Source organism: Mytilus trossulus, chromosome 6 (assembly GCF_036588685.1).
Source record: "Mytilus trossulus isolate FHL-02 chromosome 6, PNRI_Mtr1.1.1.hap1, whole genome shotgun sequence".
In the NCBI taxonomy this organism is placed as follows: Eukaryota; Metazoa; Mollusca; class Bivalvia; order Mytilida; family Mytilidae; genus Mytilus; species Mytilus trossulus.
In genome coordinates, this window is record NC_086378.1 from 91128212 (window position 1) to 91155075 (window position 26864).

At 33.9% G+C, this 26864-nt stretch overlaps 1 protein-coding gene across 3 annotated transcripts in view; it reads right to left on the reverse strand.

Moving 5' to 3' along the window:
- LOC134722219 (AFG3-like protein 2) overlaps positions 1 to 13003 on the reverse strand; it is a 30958-nt gene extending 17955 nt beyond the window's left edge. The window contains exons 1-3 of one of the 3 annotated variants that reach the window (XM_063585829.1): positions 12841 to 13003; positions 10219 to 10390; positions 9052 to 9148 (exon numbers count right to left, since the gene is read on the reverse strand). In XM_063585829.1, the coding sequence (XP_063441899.1) occupies positions 9052 to 9148; positions 10219 to 10390; positions 12841 to 12924 (353 nt within the window). In that variant the 5' untranslated portion in view covers positions 12925 to 13003. Of the gene's footprint in view, positions 1 to 8779; positions 8819 to 8960; positions 9005 to 9051; positions 9149 to 10218; positions 10391 to 12840 lie in introns of those variants that run through there. The other 2 variants (XM_063585832.1, XM_063585831.1) reach the window with 2 other exon arrangements.
- Between the last annotated feature and the right edge of the window lie 13861 nt (positions 13004 to 26864).

The window sequence follows — 26864 nt, forward strand, 5'->3', positions numbered from 1 at the left end:
ACATTCTAACATGACGTCCTTCAAACGCTTTGAGTACACACCCGTGGTAAAATATGAATATATTTCATGGGCTGTTCCCATTGTACCCCCACGTCATATGTTTTTTAATGAATGAGCGACTCGACGTCATAGAACAATGACGTCAGAATATAAGCAATTTACGGGAAAATACACGCTTGTGAAACGGAAAATCATCACAACAAGGAAACGTTAACAAATGATGCTAAAATGAGTTATATTAGCCGTTTTTGTATACATATGAGACATATAAGTACAATAATAATTAGATTAATCTAAAATTATCTAAATATGTTATTATAAATAGTTTAAGCATCATCATTTATTCAGTTTGCTCCGTTATTTTACGTCAATTTAATAGTGCGTTTATATATTGGAACGGCAAATAATGATATCACCTAGAGCGCTTCGATCCAAAATAATTGCCGTATTTGTCCTATTAGAATCGAAATAATTCATGGGGGCTTGAATATATCTAGATTTTACCACGGGTTGTCCCTTTATGCCGATATTTTACCCCTCGCTATCGCTCAGGGTAAAATATTTGTCATAAAGGGCCAACCCGTGGTAAAATCACGATATATTCAAGCCCCCATGAATTATTTCTTAAATAGACATACTTTAAGACCTATTAAATAATACATATTCTGATCAGGTGTCCTAGGTCTTCTACAATACACAAGACAGATTAAAAACTGATAAGTCATGATTCAATTAACAATAGACATACTTTAAGACCTATTCAATAATACATATTCTGATCAGGTGTCCTAGGTCTTCTACAATACACAAGACAGGTAATAAACTGATTAGTCATGATTCAATTAACAATAGACATACTTTAAGACCTATTCAATAATACATATTCTGATCGGGTGTCCTAGGTCTTCTACAATACACAAGACAGGTAATAAACTGGTAAGTCATGATTTAATTAACAATAGACATACTTTAAGACCTATTAAATAATACATATTCTAATCGGGTGTCCTAGGTCTTCTACAATACACAAGACAGATTAAAAACTGATTAGTCATGATTCAATTAACAATAGACATACTTTAAGACCTATTCAATAATACATATTCTGATCAGGTGTCCTAGGTCTTCTACAATGCACAAGACAGGTAATAAACTAATAATACATATTCTGATCAGGTGTCCTAGGTCTTCTACAATACACAAGACAGGTAATAAACTGATAAGTCATGATTCAATTAACAATAGACATACTTTAAGACCTATTCAATAATACATATTCTGATCAGGTGTCCTAGGTCTTCTACAATACACAAGACAGGTAATAAACTAATAAGTCATGATTCAATTAACAACAGACATACTTTAAGACCTATTCAATAATACATATTCTGATCAGGTGTCCTAGGTCTTCTACAATACACAAGACAGGTTAAAAACTGATAAGTCATGATTCAATTAACAATAGACATACTTTAAGACCTATTCAATAATACATATTCTGATCAGGTGTCCTAGGTCTTCTACAATACACAAGACAGGTTAAAAACTGATAAGTCATGATTCAATTAACAATAGACATACTTTGAGACCTATTAAATAATACATATTCTGGTCGGGTGTCCTAGGTCTTCTTCAATACACAAGACAGGTAAAAAACTAATAAGTCATGATTCAATTAACAATAGACATACTTTAAGACCTATTCAATAATACATATTCTGGTCGGGTGTCCTAGGTCTTCTACAATACACAAGACAGGTAAAAAACTAATAAGTCATGATTCAATTAACAATAGACATACTTTAAGACCTATTCAATAATACATATTCTGATCAGGTGTCCTAGGTCTTCTACAATACACAAGACAGGTAATAAACTGATAAGTCATGATTCAATTAACAATAGACATACTTTAAGACCTATTCAATAATACATATTCTGATCGGGTGTCCTAGGTCTTCTACAATACACAAGACAGATTAAAAACTGATAAGTCATGATTCAATTAACAATAGACATACTTTAAGACCTATTCAATAATACATATTCTGATCAGGTGTCCTAGGTCTTCTACAATACACAAGACAGGTTAAAAACTGATAAGTCATGATTCAATTAACAATAGACATACTTTAAGACCTATTCAATAATACATATTCTGATCAGGTGTCCTAGGTCTTCTACAATACACAAGACAGGTAATAAACGGATTAGTCATGATTCAATTAACAATAGACATACTTTAAGACCTATTCAATAATACATATTCTGATCGGGTGTCCTAGGTCTTCTACAATGCACAAGACAGGTAATAAACTAATAAGTCATGATTCAATTAACAATAGACATACTTTAAGACCTATTCAATAATACATATTCTGATCAGGAGTCCTAGGTCTTCTACAATACACAAGACAGGTAATAAACTGGTAAGTCATGATTCAATTAACAATAGACATACTTTAAGACCTATTCAATAATACATATTCTGATCAGGAGTCCTAGGTCTTCTACAATACACAAGACAGGTAATAAACTAATAAGTCATGATTCAATTAACAATAGACATACTTTAAGACCTATTCAATAATACATATTCTGATCAGGTGTCCTAGGTCTTCTACAATACACAAGACAGGTAATAAACTGATAAGTCATGATTCAATTAACAATAGACATACTTTAAGACCTATTCAATAATACATATTCTGATTGGGTGTCCTAGGTCTTCTACAATACACAAGACAGGTAATAAACGGATTAGTCATGATTCAATTAACAATAGACATACTTTAAGACCTATTCAATAATACATATTCTGATTGGGTGTCCTAGGTCTTCTACAATACACAAGACAGGTAATAAACGGATTAGTCATGATTCAATTAACAATAGACATACTTTAAGACCTATTCAATAATACATATTCTGATCAGGTGTCCTAGGTCTTCTACAATGCACAAGACAGGTAATAAACTAATAAGTCATGATTCAATTAACAATAGACATACTTAAAGACCTATTCAATAATACATATTCTGATCAGGTGTCCTAGGTCTTCTACAATACACAAGACAGGTAATAAACTAATAAGTCATGATTCAATTAACAATAGACATACTTTAAGACCTATTCAATAATACATATTCTGATCAGGTGTCCTAGGTCTTCTACAATACACAAGACAGGTAATAAACTGATTAGTCATGATTCAATTAACAATAGACATACTTTAAGACCTATTCAATAATACATATTCTGATCGGGTGTCCTAGGTCTTCTACAATACACAAGACAGGTAATAAACGGATTAGTCATGATTCAATTAACAATAGACATACTTTAAGACCTATTCAATAATACATATTCTGATCAGGTGTCCTAGGTCTTCTACAATGCACAAGACAGGTAATAAACTAATAAGTCATGATTCAATTAACAACAGACATACTTTAAGACCTATTAAATAATACATATTCTGATCAGGTGTCCTAGGTCTTCTACAATACACAAGACAGGTAATAAACTGATTAGTCATGATTCAATTAACAATAGACATACTTTAAGACCTATTAAATAATACATATTCTGATCAGGTGTCCTAGGTCTTCTACAATACACAAGACAGGTAATAAACTGATTAGTCATGATTCAATTAACAATAGACATACTTTAAGACCTATTCAATAATACATATTCTGATCAGGAGTCCTAGGTCTTCTACAATGCACAAGACAGGTAAAAAACTGATAAGTCATGATTCAATTAACAACAGACATATTTTAAGACCTTTTAAATAATACATATTCTAATCAGGTGTCCTAGGTCTTCTACAATACACAAGACAGGTAATAAACGGATTAGTCATGATTCAATTAACAATAGACATACTTTAAGACCTATTCAATAATACATATTCTGATTGGGTGTCCTAGGTCTTCTACAATACACAAGACAGGTAATAAACGGATTAGTCATGATTCAATTAACAATAGACATACTTTAAGACCTATTCAATAATACATATTCTGATCGGGTGTCCTAGGTCTTCTACAATACACAAGACAGGTAATAAACGGATTAGTCATGATTCAATTAACAATAGACATACTTTAAGACCTATTCAATAATACATATTCTGATCAGGTGTCCTAGGTCTTCTACAATGCACAAGACAGGTAATAAACTAATAAGTCATGATTCAATTAACAACAGACATACTTTAAGACCTATTCAATAATACATATTCTGGTCAGGTGTCCTAGGTCTTCTACAATACACAAGACAGGTAATAAACGGATTAGTCATGATTCAATTAACAATAGACATACTTTAAGACCTATTCAATAATACATATTCTAATCAGGTGTCCTAGGTCTTCTACAATACACAAGACAGGTAATAAACTAATAAGTCATGATTCAATTAACAATAGACATACTTTAAGACCTATTAAATAATACATATTCTGATCAGGTGTCCTAGGTCTTCTACAATACACAAGACAGGTAATAAACTAATAAGTCATGATTCAATTAACAATAGACATACTTTAAGACCTATTCAATAATACATATTCTGATCAGGTGTCCTAGGTCTTCTACAATACACAAGACAGGTAATAAACTGATTAGTCATGATTCAATTAACAATAGACATACTTTAAGACCTATTCAATAATACATATTCTGATCAGGTGTCCTAGGTCTTCTACAATACACAAGACAGGTAATAAACTGATAAGTCATGATTCAATTAACAATAGACATACTTTAAGACCTATTCAAAAATACATATTCTGATCGGGTGTCCTAGGTCTTCTACAATGCACAAGACAGGTAATAAACTGATTAGTCATGATTCAATTAACAATAGACATACTTTAAGACCTATTCAATAATACATATTCTGATCAGGTGTCCTAGGTCTTCTACAATACACAAGACAGGTAATAAACTGATAAGTCATGATTCAATTAACAATAGACATACTTTAAGACCTATTCAATAATACATATTCTGATCAGGTGTCCTAGGTCTTCTACAATGCACAAGACAGGTAATAAACTGATTAGTCATGATTCAATTAACAATAGACATACTTTAAGACCTATTCAATAATACATATTCTGATCAGGTGTCCTAGGTCTTCTACAATACACAAGACAGGTTAAAAACTGATAAGTCATGATTCAATTAACAATAGACATACTTTAAGACCTATTCAATAATACATATTCTGATCAGGTGTCCTAGGTCTTCTACAATGCACAAGACAGGTAATAAACTAATAAGTCATGATTCAATTAACAACAGACATACTTTAAGACCTATTAAATAATACATATTCTGATCAGGTGTCCTAGGTCTTCTACAATGCACAAGACAGGTAATAAACTGATTAGTCATGATTCAATTAACAATAGACATACTTTAAGACCTATTCAATAATACATATTCTGATCAGGTGTCCTAGGTCTTCTACAATACACAAGACAGGTAATAAACTGATAAGTCATGATTCAATTAACAATAGACATACTTAAAGACCTATTAAATAATACATATTCTGATCAGGTGTCCTAGGTCTTCTACAATACACAAGACAGGTAATAAACTAATAAGTCATGATTCAATTAACAATAGACATACTTTAAGACCTATTAAATAATACATATTCTGATCGGGTGTCCTAGGTCTTCTACAATACACAAGACAGGTAATAAACTGATAAGTCATGATTCAATTAACAATAGACATACTTTAAGACCTATTCAATAATACATATTCTGATCAGGTGTCCTAGGTCTTCTACAATACACAAGACAGGTAATAAACGGATTAGTCATGATTCAATTAACAATAGACATACTTTAAGACCTATTCAATAAAACATATTCTGATCAGGAGTCCTAGGTCTTCTACAATACACAAGACAGGTAATAAACTGATAAGTCATGATTCAATTAACAATAGACATACTTTAAGACCTATTCAATAATACATATTCTGATCAGGTGTCCTAGGTCTTCTACAATACACAAGACAGGTAATAAACTGATAAGTCATGATTCAATTAACAATAGACATACTTTAAGACCTATTCAATAATACATATTCTGATCAGGTGTCCTAGGTCTTCTACAATACACAAGACAGGTAATAAACGGATTAGTCATGATTCAATTAACAATAGACATACTTTAAGACCTATTCAATAAAACATATTCTGATCAGGAGTCCTAGGTCTTCTACAATACACAAGACAGGTAATAAACTGATAAGTCATGATTCAATTAACAATAGACATACTTTAAGACCTATTCAATAATACATATTCTGATCAGGTGTCCTAGGTCTTCTACAATACACAAGACAGGTAATAAACTGATAAGTCATGATTCAATTAACAATAGACATACTTTAAGACCTATTCAATAATACATATTCTGATCAGGTGTCCTAGGTCTTCTACAATACACAAGACAGGTAATAAACTAATAAGTCATGATTCAATTAACAATAGACATATTTTAAGACCTATTCAATAATACATATTCTGATCCGGTGTCCTAGGTCTTCTACAATGCACAAGACAGGTAATAAACTGATAAGTCATGATTCAATTAACAATAGACATACTTTAAGACCTATTCAATAATACATATTCTGATCAGGTGTCCTAGGTCTTCTACAATGCACAAGACAGGTAATAAACTGATAAGTCGTGATTCAATTAACAATAGACATACTTTAAGACCTATTCAATAATACATATTCTGATCAGGTGTCCTAGGTCTTCTACAATACACAAGACAGGTAATAAACTGATAAGTCATGATTCAATTAACAATAGACATACTTTAAGACCTATTCAATAATACATATTCTGATCAGGTGTCCTAGGTCTTCTACAATACACAAGACAGGTAATAAACTGATAAGTCATGATTCAATTAACAATAGACATACTTTAAGACCTATTCAATAATACATATTCTAATCAGGTGTCCTAGGTCTTCTACAATACACAAGACAGGTAATAAACTGATAAGTCATGATTCAATTAACAATAGACATACTTTAAGACCTATTAAATAATACATATTCTGATCGGGTGTCCTAGGTCTTCTACAATGCACAAGACAGGTAATAAACTGATTAGTCATGATTCAATTAACAATAGACATACTTTAAGACCTATTCAATAATACATATTCTGATCAGGAGTCCTAGGTCTTCTACAATACACAAGACAGGTAATAAACTGGTAAGTCATGATTCAATTAACAATAGACATACTTTAAGACCTATTAAATAATACATATTCTGATCAGGTGTCCTAGGTCTTCTACAATGCACAAGACAGGTAATAAACTGATAAGTCATGATTCAATTAACAATAGACATATTTTAAGACCTATTCAATAATACATATTCTGATCAGGTGTCCTAGGTCTTCTACAATGCACAAGACAGGTAATAAACTAATAAGTCATGATTCAATTAACAATAGACATACTTTAAGACCTATTCAATAATACATATTCTGATCAGGTGTCCTAGGTATTCTACAATACACAAGACAGGTAATAAACTGATAAGTCATGATTCAATTAACAATAGACATACTTTAAGACCTATTAAATAATACATATTCTGATCAGGTGTCCTAGGTATTCTACAATACACAAGACAGGTAATAAACTGATAAGTCATGATTCAATTAACAATAGACATACTTTAAGACCTATTAAATAATACATATTCTGATCAGGTTTCCTAGGTATTCTACAATACACAAGACAGGTAATAAACTGATAAGTCATGATTCAATTAACAATAGACATACTTTAAGACCTATTAAATAATACATATTCTGATCAGGTGTCCTAGGTATTCTACAATACACAAGACAGGTAATAAACTGATAAGTCATGATTCAATTAACAATAGACATACTTTAAGACCTATTCAATAATACATATTCTGATCGGGTGTCCTAGGTCTTCTACAATACACAAGACAGGTAATAAACTGGTAAGTCATGATTCAATTAACAATAGACATACTTTAAGACCTATTCAATAATACATATTCTGATCGGGTGTCCTAGGTCTTCTACAATGCACAAGACAGGTTAAAAACTAATAAGTCATGATTCAATTAACAATAGACATACTTTAAGACCTATTAAATAATACATATTCTAATCGGGTGTCCTAGGTCTTCTACAATACACAAGACAGGTAATAAACTGGTAAGTCATGACAAGACAAGATTTTATTTAGGTCTCACCTCTTTATTATATATATAAAACATACAAACAGTTGATAAAACAAAACCATAAAACATACAAGAGCCACTCTAAAAAGAGTTATGAGAGACTATCTAAAAAGTATATACAGTATTTACACTAAAATTAGCTATATAAAATACATTTTCTCTTCAATAAAATGTCATTGCAGATTTTGGCAGTATAAACGTATATGTTTTCATCTGTGAATAAAAATATAAATAGTCATGATTCAATGAACAATAGACATACTTTAAGACCTATTCAATAATACATATTCTAATCAAGTGTCCTAGGTTTTACTTTAGATCAAACTTGGCTTTGAATTCTAGAATGAAAATTGGTTGTTTTTAGGCTTCATACTCAAAGATCTAGAGGGATACATGTACGTACTTCGGATCAAATTTGGCTTTGAATTCTAGAAATGGAAATTGGTTGTTTAAAAGCCTCTCACTCAAAGATCTAGAGGGATACATGTACGTACTTTGGATCAAATTTGGCTTTGAATTCTAGAAATGGAATGGGTTGTTTGAAGGCCTCTCACTCCAAGATCTAGAGAGATGCCTGTACTTACTTTGGATCAAATTTGGCTTTGAATTTTAGAAATGGAAATGGGTTGTTTAAAAGCCTCTCACTCAAAGATCTAGAGGGATACATGTACGTACTTTGGATCAAATTTGGCTTTGAATTCTAGGAATGGAAATGGGTTGTTTGAAGGCCTCTCACTCCAAGATCTAGAGAGATACCTGTACTTACTTTGGATCAAATTTGGCTTTGAATTCTAGAAATGGAAACGGGTTGTTAGATGTCTTTTTACTGGAGGATCTTGAAGAACGCTGAGGCAAAGGAGGATCTAAAAGGAAAAAATTAAATAATCTATTTTTTTTAAATATTCTACTCAACTATATCAATGATACAGTTTTCTTCTCTTTAAAGGGTTTGATTTTCAAGGTGTTTTTAAGTGGAGTTTTTATATTTCTTAACCCAACTCTATTCTTTTGTTTATGTTAATGTTTTAATAGCAGTCCTTGATTTTCTGATTCTCTCTGTGTACGTGATTGTTTTCTTGTGTTTTGATCCTTATTGTTAATTTTCCTTTTCTTGGAAAGGGATATTCCCCTGGCACCATCTTATGGTGTTTATATATATATCCCAATGTGTTTGTTGTGCCAGTATCTGTCATTTTGTCTGTAGTGACTTATTAGATTTCAATTTACAAAATCTATGAACAACTGATAAATTATTAAGTCAAGGATTTTGTTTTCATAAATACCAATGAAAAAGTTTTACTAAATTATTTCATCCATGTAAACATTTGGTTGGTACAATGTAAGTTTAGCTGTACCAGAAAAAACTAATGAGGATCAGAAACTTTATGATGTATCTATAATCATTGATAATTGGGATGCGACAGATTTTGCAAAAAACAATATTTCTATTTTAAGTTTTGATAGCATTATTTGAATGCAAATTTTTTTCCATTTGATAGCAATAGTAAATCTCTTAATATTTCCCCTATTGAATGGCTATGATCTATCTTGAATTTATTGAACCATAACATTTCATTTTTGACTGTTCACATTGAATAATGTAAAATATGAAGTCAAAAATTAATTTTATGGTTCAATAAATTCCAAATAAATTATTGCCATTCATTATGAATAAATTTCTATCAAAAAGAAGTCTCAAAGAACTTTTTATATAATATAAATTAACATTAACAACATATACACATGTTGGTGTATGCATATATACAACACAGAGTGGGTGTGTCTCCATAAAAATTGACAACATTGAAAATTAAAGTAATACTTTTAACCAATCAATGAATCAGAAGACAATTAATACTCCATTTTTTTAATTCAGCAATAGCAATGCATGTTAAAATTTCAAAATTTTCAGTTAGAATGAATTAAATACTACCTTTATTTTCCACCTTTGTTTCTTTTCTTGGTGGAGCCTTTGATTTGCCCTCTTTGAAATACTTTTCAAATCCTTTTGGTACATCCTTGTTCCAGAGTTGAAATTCTTCCAATAAACCTCGGAAACCTTTTGTACGTGACAATTTTGTGAACAAACTAATGCTGCGTCTTAACTGTAATAGAGAAGAAAGAACTATTCTATATTAAAAAGTCAAAGGATAATTAAAGTTTTAAATTTGGAGATTTTTCTTGCTTTTTTCGTCACAACAACAGCTTTCTTTTCTAAACTATCTTTAAACATGTTAAAAGGAGAGGAGACGTCAAAAGTTTGCTTCAAACATGTGCGCCGCAAAGTGGTAACTAAATCCTTTACGTGACATTTAGCTGAAGCCATTTAGCCATATCATTTTGTCAAACAATTCAATCAACACCTTTATTAATTAGTCCTTTGATGTCCATATAGCTATAAAATGAATTCAGCTGATAATTGATTTTCTGTCAAAGTCTTAATGAGGTCAAGGTGAATTCTGAGTATTGTCTGATCAGGTAAAGTCATTATATATATTTCTATCGCCAAATTCTTATGCGAATGACGAAAATGGCGACCGCCAGCAGAAAACCCTGCATCATTCAAATTCAAACAAATGTAGTTCACATCGTAAATTATGTGTAACCACAACTCCCCTTCAGCGAAATGTACTCTTCCATATTATTGTTTCGAGTTGTCTCCCTTCCTGTAAGTAACTTCCATCAAAATCAAAATATGATATGGTGACGGATACGACACGTCAAGAAAAATTAACTTGTTAGATGTCGATAAACGTCCAATTATGTTTAAAACGATCGCAATTTAAACAGAGGAGTATGTACAAAAAGGAGTCATGCCTATTGACCCAAAGGAAATTAAATATCTAAAGAGTTAGAAATAAGGGTTCCTCCTAGAATTAACGCAGGAGAATAGGTGATAAGATATGAAGTGAAATACCTTCTCTCACTCTCATATATAGTTGAAATAATTATGACATCTTGAAAGGCTATGATTTTTTTTCTTTGACGCCTTACATCAGTGCCAAAGCAAAAATTCCAAGACGTGATAACTATTTGGTTATCTTTAGGTTGAGTAACTATTTAGATTACATAAATTACATTTTACATGTGCAGTTGAATTAGTCTTGAAAATAATATATACTATCCATCTATACATTTATATGTCAATGAAAACAACATTTGGCAATCCCTAGACTTGTGATTTGGAGCAAGAATGAATATTAAATGTTAATTAAAAGACCTACATGAAGATGGTCCTCCAATTCTTTAAGAGAGTACAATATCAGATATCAGTTTCATAACAGTGACATATAATATATGAAAAACTCCACTTCAGTTCTTATATGACAGAAATAGATTTATCGACTCATTATTCAGACTCTGAACTCTCACATTTTATGAAAACTTGGGAATTCCCTCTGACGTGTTTCTTAATCATGTTAATTTATAAAAGCACTAAATATAAATACTGCTTAAGGCCATAATAAATAATAGGTTTGACTGCCCAAATGCTACCTACCCAGAAAAAAGCTGCCTACTCAAATTCTTTTATTGTCCTGATTTTAAAGAAGTTTTTTTTAATCAAATAGGCATGAAGACTTATAAACATCTGATACTTCAATTTCTTTATAAAAAAAAAAAAATGCCTACCTACCCACTGTCTCAAACTTTAGGTAGGGTTTGGGCAAATCAAAATATTTTTAAGTGTGGCCTAATTCTGATTTTCCGTGTTGTTTAAAAACATGCATGCAAGTCAAAGGAAATATTAAACATGAAGAATATGAGAAGAACATTATAGGAAAGATGTTTAAGTTCAATCCTTTTACCTTTTAAAGCAAGACAATCATAAGAATCTGAGATGTTCTTCAATGTTTAAAATAAAACAGTTGACGTGAGGGCATGGCCCTGAGTCAATGGTATAAGTCTACAGATTGCATGAAAGCAATCGTATCCCAAAAATGTGAGTTAAGTACCTTTGAGTATACAGCAACTCAAGGTACAAATGGACTTCTTGATTGTTTTGTATAGTTGTATAAGGTGCCAACTTGTTTCAATACAAAACTGTTGGAAGGTGGAAAACTATGGGACAACTTCCTACATGTGTCAAGATGTCTACAATAGACGTATTTACACTTGTATATAAATTTGTCTGCCATTACATAAAATCACACAGGTTCCCATAAATTTTTATATATATCATAATTCAAAACATTTGATGTCACAACTAAAAGGTGATTGTTGATTAACGTCAAAAGTTTAAGCCGCTCGGTCAGCCCTCATTAGCTATAAGGTGTATTAATTATACAACGTTATTTTATGACATAAGGATTGACCCAAAGTTTGCCTTCAGTTTAGAAATTTGAGGAATGTTTACGTTATTTTCAACCTTTCAAAAATTATTTGATTCATATTTTTGGTCTTATCACCCGTTCAGAAAGAAATTTCTCTATCAACCTATTCATAAATTAATTTAAGGCTGCCGGCTGATGACACTTTTGCAAGTTCATTTATAGACTTGGGACAAAATATTGCATGTTGATATTACATATTGTATAATTCTGTGTGTGTACGTTACCTGATAAACTGAACATCCTCTGGATAATGTACTTTGTAAGAGCCTTTCTCCTCTTTTAGCGAGCACCATATATCTATGAGCCATATTTTTTTCTTATTATAAAACAGTGACTTCTATTCGCATTACGAAACATTTAACTTTTACGAAACTAACACAGAAAATGGAATATTTCTTAAAAAATAAAGAATAAAAAATAGACCAATAGACCAGTTTAATTAAAAAATTTGAATAAAAAACTTCAATTAAATAATTGAAACAGAATAAGTTAATAGGAGAATATTGTGTGTCCGAAACTATCTGCATCAAGACCCCGGGTCCATTCGCCCTGATTCACGTTCGCCCTAAGACCTGTTCGCCCAGGGTCTATTCGCCCCGATTTTTTTTCCTTCTTATTGTTGTCTAGTCGCTTAATTTTAAGTATTTGAACAAAATATGACAAAGTTTGTTGAATAAATAAAGGCAACAGTAGTATACCGCTGTTCAAAACTCATAAATCCATGGACAAAAAACAAAATCGGGGTAACAAACAAAAACCGAGGAAACGCATTAAATATAAGAGGAGAACAACGACACAACACAGAAACGCAACACACACAGAAACGGACCAAGCAACAGACAAAGCAATACGGCTAAGGTAATCTATGCCTGGGATAAGAGAATCCTTAGTTTTTCGAAAAATTCAAAGTTTTGTAAACAGGAAATTTATAAAAAATGACATAATTGATATTCATGTCAACACCGAAGTGTTGACTACTGGGCTGGTGATACCCTCGGGGACGAAACGTCCAACAGCAGTGGCATCGACCCAGTGGTGTAAATAGTTATCAAATGTACCAGGATTATAATTTAGTACGCCAGACGCGCGTATCGTCTTCATAAGACTCATCAGTGACGCTCATATCAAAATATTTATAAAGCCAAACTAGTACAACGTTGAAGAGCATTGAGAATCAAAAATTCCAAAAAGTTGCGCCAAGTACGGCTAAGGTAATCTATGCCTGGGATAAGAAAATCCTTAGTTTTTCGAAAAATTCAAAGTTTTTTAAACAGGAAATTTATAAAAATTACCACATAATTGATATTCATGTCAACACCGAAGTGTTGACTACTGGGCTGGTGATACCCTCGGGGACGAAACGTCCAACAGCAGTGGCATCGACCCAGTGGTGTAAATAGTTATCAAATGTACCAGGATTATAATTTAGTACGCCAGACGCGCGTATCGTCTTCATAAGACTCATCAGTGACGCTCATATCAAAATATTTATAAAGCCAAACTAGTACAACGTTGAAGAGCATTGAGAATCAAAAATTCCAAAAAGTTGCGCCAAGTACGGCTAAGGTAATCTATGCCTGGGATAAGAAAATCCTTAGTTTTTCGAAAAATTCAAAGTTTTTTAAACAGGAAATTTATAAAAATTACCACATAATTGATATTCATGTCAACACCGAAGTGTTGACTACTGGGCTGGTGATACCCTCGGGGACGAAACGTCCACCAGCAGTGGCATCGACCCAGTGGTGTAAATAGTTATCAAAGGTACCAGGATTATAATTTAGTACGCCAGACGCGCGTATCGTCTTCATAAGACTCATCAGTGACGCTCATATCAAAATATTTATAAAGCCAAACTAGTACAACGTTGAAGAGCATTGAGAATCAAAAATTCCAAAAGGTTGCGCCAAATACGGCTAAGGTAATCTATGCCTGGGATAAGAAAATCCTTAGTTTTTCGAAAAATTCAAAGTTTTTTAAACAGGAAATTTATAAAAATTACCACATAATTGATATTCATGTCAACACCGAAGTGTTGACTACTGGGCTGGTGATACCCTCGGGGACGAAACGTCCACCAGCAGTGGCATCGACCCAGTGGTGTAAATAGTTATCAAAGGTACCAGGATTATAATTTAGTACGCCAGACGCGCGTATCGTCTTCATAAGACTCATCAGTGACGCTCATATCAAAATATTTATAAAGCCAAACTAGTACAACGTTGAAGAGCATTGAGAATCAAAAATTCCAAAAGGTTGCGCCAAATACGGCTAAGGTAATCTATGCCTGGGATAAGAAAATCCTTAGTTTTTCGAAAAATTCAAAGTTTTTTAAACAGGAAATTTATAAAAATTACCACATAATTGATATTCATGTCAACACCGAAGTGTTGACTACTGGGCTGGTGATACCCTCGGGGACGAAACGTCCACCAGCAGTGGCATCGACCCAGTGGTGTAAATAGTTATCAAAGGTACCAGGATTATAATTTAGTACGCCAGACGCGCGTATCGTCTTCATAAGACTCATCAGTGACGCTCATATCAAAATATTTATAAAGCCAAACTAGTACAACGTTGAAGAGCATTGAGAATCAAAAATTCCAAAAGGTTGCGCCAAATACGGCTAAGGTAATCTATGCCTGGGATAAGAAAATCCTTAGTTTTTCGAAAAATTCAAAGTTTTTTAAACAGGAAATTTATAAAAATTACCACATAATTGATATTCATGTCAACACCGAAGTGTTGACTACTGGGCTGGTGATACCCTCGGGGACGAAACGTCCACCAGCAGTGGCATCGACCCAGTGGTGTAAATAGTTATCAAAGGTACCAGGATTATAATTTAGTACGCCAGACGCGCGTATCGTCTTCATAAGACTCATCAGTGACGCTCATATCAAAATATTTATAAAGCCAAACTAGTACAACGTTGAAGAGCATTGAGGATCCAAAATTCCAAAAGGTTGCGCCAAATACGGCTAAGGTAATCTATGCCTGGGATAAGAAAATCCGTAGTTTTTCGAACAAAATCAAAGTTTTGTAAACAGGAAATTTAGAAAAATGACCACATTATTGATATTCATGTCATAAATAATTATATTGCTGTTGTCCAAATATTCTAATGATTTGTATGTTATGTATATATATGAATTTATTTTTCTCTTGTTCTACAGACAGTTTAAAGTTAGTATGAATAGTGCATTTACATAATATGTTAGAAACTGTGAGCTTTGCAATATTTGTACTGTTTGTTCTTTGTGAGGGCCTCATGTTAGATTTATAGTGAAAGCTAATTGAGTCACCCTCTTTAAATAAAGTCATTTCTTACTAACTTACTCACTTATTGCAACTGCTGCACTCAATTTTCCCAATCTTTATTGATATTTGTTAACAAAACAATTGTATTCAGTCAATCACGAATATATGCAGTATTTTTAAAACTGAAACTAGTCTCAGAGTATAAAAACAAATGAACTTGTAAATGATTCGTTTCATGATTTACAGTTCGTACATCATTGTTTTGTTATTAATTTCAAGCTGAATATTTTATCAAAACAAAACATTTTATTATTCATCAGTGATCCGAATTATTTTGTCATTGAACAATTAATGATCCTAAAGCCATAAACTTTTTAAATATTTCCATGTTTCCATAAATTTCAAGAATATATACCATAGACATATCTGATTATAAAGTTTATTCAACTTCAACGTGTTCAGTGTTCAGTTTGGTAATGCCCTGAATACTATATGGGCGAACGAAATCTGAGAATGTTATTTTGCGTGTTTTTCATGTGTAAAACGATAAAAAGCTTAATCATTTTAATAGAAAAAGAGTAAAATAGTTCAAATATTTAAATTATATATTTACATCATATATTTGTAGCACCTGAACCTGAACCAGAAGATCAAACTATAAAGACCTTGTTGATTAAGGATTTGATTGAATTAAGTGATTACGAGTGCCCGTGTAGCATTACCTTAGTTCACAATCATCAGACAATAGGGACAAGGCAAAAGTGCATCAGCTCGTCTCTGTAAATCAGATTGCCCTGCATATGGTCATAAGTATGGATACTGCAACCGTGAACACCACTTTGTAAAGATTTGTAGGAGCAAGGAAAAATCAAAAAATGGCACAGCTACTGATAATACAGACAATTGTGAAGGTGCTGTTTTTGATTGACTATGTAGCATATCCAGCGATTCACATAAACTATATATATATGATAATCTGTCAGATACCTGGATCAGCAAGGCATTGCAACCACAACCTTTCGTCAACCTTGTTTTCAGAATATTACCGGTAGATTTTGTATATATGATGAGTTTATTTACAACCACTGGGTCGACGCCACTGCTAGTGGAGATTTATTTCCCCCGAGTGTATCACCAGCCCAGTAGTCAGCACCTCTGTGTTGACATGAGTTATCATTGGTATGTTCATAATTATAAATTTACTGTTAACAAAAATTAGAATTTTTGAAATACTAAGGCTTTTCTGCCTGATTAGAAATATATTACCTTAGCTGTATTTAGCAAAACTTTTAGGAATTTGGGTCCTCAATGCTTTTCAACTTCATACTTTATTTGCCCTGTTGGTATAAATGGTGTAAATATGAAATTTCAATCCTGGTATCTATGATGAGTTTATTTATGAAGCATTTGGTTTCAACCTGACAAAAAGAACAAATACTGTTGCAAACACTGCCATGGCGGATACAGGATGTCAGAGCTGCCTTGTCGGTATCAAGGTCATCCATCAACTAGGAATAAATCAGACTGAATTAATCCCTGTCAATATAAAATGCATGCTGCCAACAACAAAGATATCACGATCATTGGTGCAACCATACTCAGCATCTCAGGCAAAGAGGATTAATGCAGACATGTCGAAATGAGACAAATGACGTATGTAGTATAATGACAACTCTGATAAGCTATTTATCAGAAAAGAAGCTTGCATTGCTCTTCGAATGATCTCCGACAGTCTTCCAAAAATTGGTCAAATTGACAATACGCAACAAACTCCCGGTACTTAGAACTCTCACAACATCACAAACAACATCAGAAGTGCATGTCATCAGCCTAGATACCACCTGTAACAGGCCTTAATGGAAGCTTCCGTCTCCAATGCAAAGGAGCTTACCTTATCCAGCAACTGAAGACAACCTCGAGACTATTATAAATTTAATACCTTCAATACATGTGATCACCAGCCATTGCCACTGATGCATGGACCACCAATGCGATTGATGGTGGATCCCGAAGCTGAACCTGTGGCTCATCACACTCCAGTCCCAGTACCCGGCAATCTACTAGAAAGATGAAGTCAAAGCTGGTCTTCAAAACGTCCGACTTGGCGTATTGGAACCTATTCCAGTTGGGGAACCTGTCACATGGATCGATAGAATGGTCGTTTGTGCGTAAAAAAAAATGGAAAACCACGTCGCACTGTTGATTTTCAACCCTTAATGTGCATGCAACACGTGAAACACATCATACGCCTTCACCTTTTCACCAGGCTAGATCAGTACCGAATGGAAAGAGGAAAACCGTTTTTGACGCCTGGAACGGCTATTATAGTGTGTCAATTCCTGCGGAGGATCGACATCTGACTACCTTCATTACACCCTGTGCCAGAAATCGTTACAATACGGCTCAGCAAGGTTAGATAGCTTCAGGCGACGCATATACAAGACAAGATGATGAAATTGTTGCAGACATTCCGAACACAACCAGATGTGTATAAATGCCGTCCTCATATGGGCTGATTCAATTGCAGAAAAAGCATTTTCAAGCTGTACAATGGGCCAATATTGTCGTCATGGCATCACTCTTAATCACGAGACATTCACATTTGGTCAAGATATTGTAGAATTCGCTGAATTTGAAATCACGTCCAATACTGTCCGTCCTTGCATGAAATACCTTAGAACGATTCTAGATTTTCCAACTCTTAGAAATATCAAAGATGTAATACGATCATCGGTGGTCTCGTTGTCAAGTGTCCTACGCCTTCATCATGACTGATAAGATGCTTCCCTTCACGCCATTATTGAAACCAGGAACACCATTTTTCTGGGATGAACACATCAACAAACTGTTCGAGGAATCGAAAGCTGCTATCATAGGCGAATTAGAAGAGGACGTTCGCATCTTTGATAAAAGTAAACTGACATGTCTTGCTACAGATTGGTCAAAATCTGGTATCAAATTCTGGCTTTTTCAGAAACATTGTTCCTGCAAAGGAAGTGAACCATTCTGTTGTAACACAGGATGGCGAATAACGCTTGTCGGGAGTAGATTTACACATCCAGCTGAATCCCGTTATGCGCCAGTTGAAGGCAAAGCACTAGCCGTTGTCGACGATTTGGACAAAGCGATATATTTTTTACTGGGATGCGACGATCTTATTAAAGCTGTTGACCATAAACCACTCCTGAAAATATTCAGTGACAGATCTTTAGAAGACAGACATTTATTCTAAAAACAGTTGTTGGCATGACACGGGTTATGTTCTTCTCATATATGTTATGATGGTATGATACTAAACCCCTAACGGGAAGGATTGTGCCTGAGGTTCATATGATGAAATCATAATCTTTCAGTTAGTTTAATTGAAGTCTGGAGCTGGCATGTCAGTTAACTGCTAGTAGTCTGTTGTTATTTATGTATTATTGTCATTTTGTTTATTTTCTTTGGTTACATCTTCTGACATCAGACTCGGACTTCTCTTGGACTGAATTTTAATGTGCGTATTGTTATGCGTTTATTTTTCTACATTGGTTAGAGGTATAGGGGGAGGGTTGAGATATCACAAACATGTTTAACCCCGCCGCATTTTTGCGCCTGTCCCAAGTCAGGAGCCTCTGGCCTTTGTTAGTCTTGTATTATTTTTATATTAGTTTCTTGTGTACAATTTGGAAATTAGTATGGCGTTCATTATCACTGAACTTGTATATATTTGTTTAGGGGCCAGCTGAAGGACGCCCCCGGGGGCGGGAATTTCTCGCTACATTGAAGACCTGTTGGTGACCTTCTGTTGTTGTTTTTTATTTGGTCGGGTTGTTGTCTCTTTGACACATTCCCCATTTCCATTCTCAATTTTATCTCGAACTCACGCCTTCGAAATTTGAAAGAGAACACTTATGCTGCTGACGGTATGATAAAGCAGCCATCAAGAATAGTACAATAGTACAATGTCGTTGCCACCCGTCACATATTTTTTGTCAGAAGTACATCATGCAGAATAAGATTTAGAATCGGATGCTAATGAAAAAGATAATAGTGTCTTTATGTCAGCCGTATCTCGCTTGATGTCTAAACCGTTACTTGGGATAGAGTTCGTACCGCTACAGCAAGGGACGACAATATGAATGAACTTTACAATATTGATGGTGTTATAATATACAAGGACATAATCATCATTCCCCCAGCCTCCGATATGAAGTGTTGTCTGCTTTACATGCAGCACTCCATAGAGTTACAGGAACCAAAATCTTATGGGGAGATAGAGGGTTATAATTGCCTATGTACATTTGCTACTTATAACTATGGACTGAACTGTGCCTATTAATGCTAAAAATGTTTTATGTTTTATTACAGATGACCGTGGTCATTGTTCAACAAAAAAGACATGAGTGAATAAAAAGACATTGTTCTTATTTTTTTAGGACATTTGAACACTTGTAAACTACTGTTGCCTTATTGGTTTTATTCCATTCAGAGCTCCTCTAGAGGAAGCATTTGTATGTTTTTCTCGTAGTGTCTTACTAAGTCCCCTGCTGGCGGCCATCTGGGATGATGGTTAGACTATGAAGAAACAACACTTGGTCAGCACCTCATTACGAACATTCATACCATGCTTGGTTTCATTTTATATGATGGTTATCTAGAAGAACACATTTGTAATTTCCGATAGGATCTTATGTTGAACTTACTCCTCCTGTTGGCAACTCTTTGATAACAAATCAGCTACAAAGTAACAACTTTTGGTCAGCACCTCAAAATAAACATTAATGCCATGTTTTTTTTTAATTCCATTTAGTGGTCCTCTAAAAGAAGTCATTTGTATGCGTTGTCCATAGGCCAGCACCTCATAAGGAACATTCATGCCATGTTTTATTTCATTCAATTTAGTGGTCGTCTAAAAGAAGAATTTGTATGTATTTCCCCATAGGGTACTTTGTTAAACCAATTCCCTCTCTAGCGGCCATCTTGGATCATGGATTGGGTTCAAATTAACAACACTTATTCAGCACACATGCCATGTTTTTTTGGTTTCAATCCATTTAGTGATTCCATAAAAGAAGACATTTGTATGTATTGACCCTCTGTATTGTTCAAAGGTTTCTATGTTGAATGAAGTCCCCTGCTGAATGCCATCTTGGATGATGGATCAGTAAAAACATACAACATTTGGTGAGCACCTTATAAGGATCATTCATGCCATTTTTGGCATTATTCTATTCAGTTTACTCTAGAAGTTCGAAATGTAAAAAAGTTAAAAACGATGACGGACGTCGAGGGATGAGAAAGACTTAGCCCTTCGGGCCAGATGTAATAAAAAGGAGATAGGGTATGTGGTTTAAATAAGACGAGGTACTTGTTGGGAGATATTGTAAGTCGTAGTTGTTAGGTTGTTACATGTTGTACTATGTAGAAGTTGGTTTTTCTTTTCAGGTAAGTGGACTAATATTTTGATGTCAATAAAAAAAGTTAGTATTTACGAACCTGGGTTGGCTATCAAAATAACTCTTATTATTTTGATAAAAAAAAATCCCTTGCGTTTAAAACTTTGCAATGGACAGACAACGAATGTCATTTAAGGGAGAAACCATTCAGTAACTTCAAAAGAAGAGGGGGTGTCAGAAACATAAGCTGTCAGAGGTAAAACCATGAACAGTTGAGCAAGTATGGACATTACCTTTGAAACAGCTCTGAATTTGGTTTGTCATAGAATATTTGACACAGTATAGGTTTGTGACACGAAATGAATGTGGTCAAAGAACTAAAAATTGCAAATCATTTACCTTTTTAAGTTCAATACCTAAAATCAAAGTACATTGTTCGAATCAGCACATTCTGATATAATCAAACAAAAGGTTAAGACCCTTTGGACTTCTGTGTGAACCTATTTTAAAAAGGAGCCCACAATCCCAAATCTCTAAATACAGGGTTAGATTCTTCATTTCAAAGAACCCCATAAAATCATTTTTAGTTAAATAAAACATAGTTTAATTTTGGACCCTTATTGGGACCAACTTAAAAATTGGGCCTAAAAATCTAATATTTAAATACAGGTTTAGCTTCACCATTTGAAAGAACCCTAGATATATTTTCTTTATGTTGAAATGCATCTTCGCTAGACAAGGGTTATGTTCCACTCCCGTTCTCTTCACGTGAAGAGAACGGGAGTGGATCGTAACCCGTGGCTATCGAAGATGGTTGAAATGAAGCACAGATTATATTGATAGATAACATTTGCTGTTTTAAGAGTTTAACTTAAACTGAGTAAACTAGTCATCAATAAGATGGGAGCCATCTCTGTGGACCCCACTTTGAATAATTTTGGTTAAAAAATTTGTAAATTTACCATACAACATTAGATTGTCAACTGAAACCAAAATTTTTGACCTTGACCTTTGACCTACGAATTCGTACGTACATTATGACAACCCCTCTGGTGTTGGTTAATATACATGTCAAGTATCAACTTTGAAATTATAACAGTCCCCAAGATACAGAGCAGACACGATCTTTACCATAGGACATGGGGTTGTCAACTGAAACCAAAGTTTTCGACCTTGACCTTTGACCTAGGAATTTGTACATTCATTATGACATATTCTCTGGTGTTGGTTTATTAATGTGTAGAGTATAAACTTTGAAATGAAAACGGTTCACAAGATATAGAGTAGACACGACCTTTACCTTAGGGAATTGGGTTGTCAAATGAGACCTAAGTGTTTTACCATAACCTTTGACCTAGGAAGTTGTACATACATTCTTACACACCCTCATTTGTTGGTCAATATAACTTTGAAACCAAAATCTTTCACAAGATATAGAGCAGACACGATCTTTACCATAGGACATTGGGTTGTCAACTGTAACCAAAGTTTTTGACCTTGACCTTCGACCTATAAATTTGTACATTCATTATAACACACTCTCTGGTGTTGGTTAATATATGTGTCAAGTATAAACTTTGAAATCATAATGGTTGACAAGATATAGAGCAGACATGATCTTTCCAATTGACATTGGGTTGTTAACTGAAACCAAAGTTTTGTACCTTGACCTTTGACCTAGGAAGTTGTAAATACATTGTGACACACCCTCAGGTGTTTGTTAATATACGTATCAAGTATAAACTTTGAAATCATAATGGTTCTCAAGATACAAAGCAGACACGATCTTCAACGTAGGACATGGGGTTGTTAACTGGAATTTTTTTTTTGACCTTGACCTTTGACCTAGGAAGTTGGACATACATTATATCAAACCCTCTGGTGTTGGTTAATATAAAAGTCAAGTATAAACTTCGAAAGCATGATGGTTCTGTAGATTTAGGGCAGACATATTTCTTTACGCACTTACAGGATGTTATATATATATATATGTAGGACTTGGAGGTGTGATGGGGACGCTGAAGTCCAATGGTCAGGCTGAAGTGCGATGTTGCTTTCGCTGAAGTGCGATGGTTTTACATGACCTTCGAAATACTGTGACGTTTTCCAATATAACTTTTAAATACAACATTGAAACTTGAACTTTGTCAGCAAATGGGCTATACAGTGTTCGGAATTATGCTGCAAAGTTATTGCACAATAAATGCAACTGAAATAAAGTATACTGATATATTTTAAATATTAACGTTAGTTTATCTTTAAGTAAGCTTCATGTGGTTTTATGTGGAAAATTATCAATGTTTTGTTAATCAAGTTAATAATCTTGTTAAATTACGAGATAAATCTTGATTTGTTAGAACATCGTCGCTCTAGTCTTATTTTATTGTGGTTACAGCGTTAATTGTCTGCAATATGGTAGGCCGAAATTAAATTGACTGCTTTCTACGTGTACTTCCTAAACTAATACATGGGAATAATTGTTTTGATCAATTTCGAAGTTTTGTCGTAGCATTTGATATTCTGAAATGAACCCTGATAAATTTTATCATAGAGGCATACTCGTTTAGCCCTCAAACACCCTATATACACCCTATACACATATCGGACTCTTTATTACTGTGTGCTAATAAGATAGTTGGCAAATTTGAAATTACATAAAAAAAATCAAAATTTAAAGTCTTTGGTTTGATTTGAACAAAAATTAAAAGATCTTTCAAATGCTAGCAGCCACTTTTGTCAAATCCTAATAATGTGATTTGAATTTAGCAGCTCATGTATAGTTTGCTTTTGTCTCAATGTCACAGGTAGACCATTGCACTTTAGCGTATATATCAACAAGTTAACGTCACATTGTCACCATTGCACTTCAGCGTGGATGATCACACTTCAGAGTGACCATCGCGGTTCGGAGAACCATCAGGGTTCAGAGTCCTACATATATTTCTATTTTCAAATAATATCAATAAAATTAGATAAATTTAACCTCTAAATCATTGTTAGAAACAGCAAATGAAAGAACCCATTGAATTCAATATTTGAATAAACTAGATACCATTGAGATGGGAGCCATCTCTGTGGGCCCCGCTGTCAATAACGTGGGGTAAATAAGTTGTATGGATAATCTGATATGAAGCATTATTTGAAGTTATTACATAGTCTCATGTGTGATTTTATTCTAAGAAAATGTTTGTCAGGTATAAAGTATGAAATAATAACAGCTGTCCTCTCAAAATATAGTGTGGATCAAATTTGTTAGCGATGGACAGACCAACCTTTGACCTAGGAAGTTGTACATACATCATGACACACCCTCTGGTGTTGGTTAAAATGGATGTCAAGTATAATATTTGAAATCATAACAGTTCTCAAGATATGGAGCGGACACGATCTTCACCACAGGACACAGGGTTGTCAACTGAAACCAAAGTTAACCTTGACCTTTGACCTAGGAAGTTGTACATACATCATGACACACCCTCTGGTGTTGGTTAAAATGGATGTCAAGTATAAACTTTGAAATCATAACGGTTATCTAGATATGGAGCGGACACGATCTTCACCACAGGACACGGGGTTGTCAACTGAAACCAAAGTTTTTGACCTTGACCTTTGACCTAGGAAGTTGTACATACATCATGACACACCCTCTGGTGTTGGTTAATAAACATGTTAAGTATTAAGTATAAAATCATAACGGTAATCTAGATATGGAGCGGACACGATCTTCACCACAGGACATGGGGTTGTCCGCAACTGAAACCAAAGTTTTTGACCTTGACCTTTGACCTAGGAAGTTGTACATACATCATGACACACCCTCTGGTGTTGGTTAAAATGGATGCCAAGTATAAACTTTGAAATCATAACGGTTCTCAAGATATAGAGCGGACACGATCTTCACCACAGGACACAGGGTTGTCAACTGAAACCAAAGTTTTTTTACCTTGACCTTTGTACTAGGAAGCTGTACATACATCATGACACGCCCTCTGGTGGTGGTTAATAAACATGTAAAGTATAAAGTATGAAATCATAATGGGTCTCTAGATATGGAGCGGACACAAAGTTAAAGTGTTACGGACGGATGGACGGATGGACAGACGGACAGACTGATCACTATAGGGCGACCCGCCTAAAGGCGGAGCCCTAATTAAACCAAACTCAAAAATCTAAATAATATATGTTTGTTAATAGACAATAAGAGTTTAATTTTTAAAGGAGTTTTCTTCAGCATTTAGAAAATTTGTTTTTACAGAATCACAAACAAAACTAGAATTGCCATTGCAAGCAATAGCGGATGTCACCCTTCCCCCATTGCCACTAAGCGACAGCCATTTCAAAATAATTAAACAGTGAATACAGATCTATGAATTGCGATATAACTTTTTGTATATTTTGAGTTCATTTAGAGGATTGTCAAAAGTTTCACATTTCTTCTGTTTCCATGGCAACGGCAGCCATTTTGGAAATTCCAAAGTCAAAAGTCTCATCTGTACATGCCAGTTAACAATAATACTAAATTTCATTAAGTTTTGAGCATTTTGAAAATATTTGACATTTCTGCAGTTTCCATGGCAACGGTAGCCATTTTGGAAATTCTAACTCCAAAAGTCTCATCCAGACTTGCCATTTACCAATCATATTAAGTTTCATCAATTTTGGAGCATTTTGAAATTTTTGAAATATTTGACATATCTGCAGTTTCCATGGCAACGGTGGCCATTTTGAAAATTCCAACTCCAAAAGTCTCATCCAGACTTGCCAGTCACCAATCCTATTAAGTTTCATCAATTTTGGAGCATTTTGAAATTTTTGAAATATTTGATCCTGTATCCATGGTAACATAGTAGTTCCAATGATTGTCAAAATCATACAAAACCTGTATATAGTGGACAACTATATTGTGTACAAATTTTATGATTTCATGTTCAAGCATACCAAAGTTATTTACCAAACCTGGAAGTTTTTGGAGCATTTTGACCTTTTTGCATTGTTTCCATGGAAACGGCAGACATTTTTGAAATTCCAACGCCAAATTCCACATCAACCAAAGTTGCTCATCGTTATGCTACAGTTTCCAAAAAATTGGAGCATTTTCATATTTTTGAATTTTTTGGAGTAGTTTCCATGGCAACATAGTGGTTCCAATGATTGCCAAAATCATCCAAAACCAGTGTATGGCTGGCACCTACATTGTATTAAAATATGATGATTCTGAGTTCAAGCATCTCCAAATTATTCACAAAAACCAAAAACTGGAATTTTTCACAATTGTTCTGTTTCCATGGAAACGGCAGCCATTTTTAATGGTCTTGGACCCACCTGCAACCCGAAATATTTAGTTCCTCCCTATGGTGAACTATCATTAAGATTGGTTCTATTTTACTCCAAAAAAGCTGACGGACAAAAAAAGGTGGAAGAATAATAATAATAACTAGATTTGCGATTGCAAGCAATAGCGGATGGCACCCTTCCCCTATTGCCAGGTTAGCGGTAGCCATGGTAACGGCGGCCATTTTGGAAATTCCAAACTCAAAAGTCAAGTCTACATTAGCTGAGCAACATTTGTTATAAGTTTCCATAAATTTGAAGCATTTTGATTTTTTTTG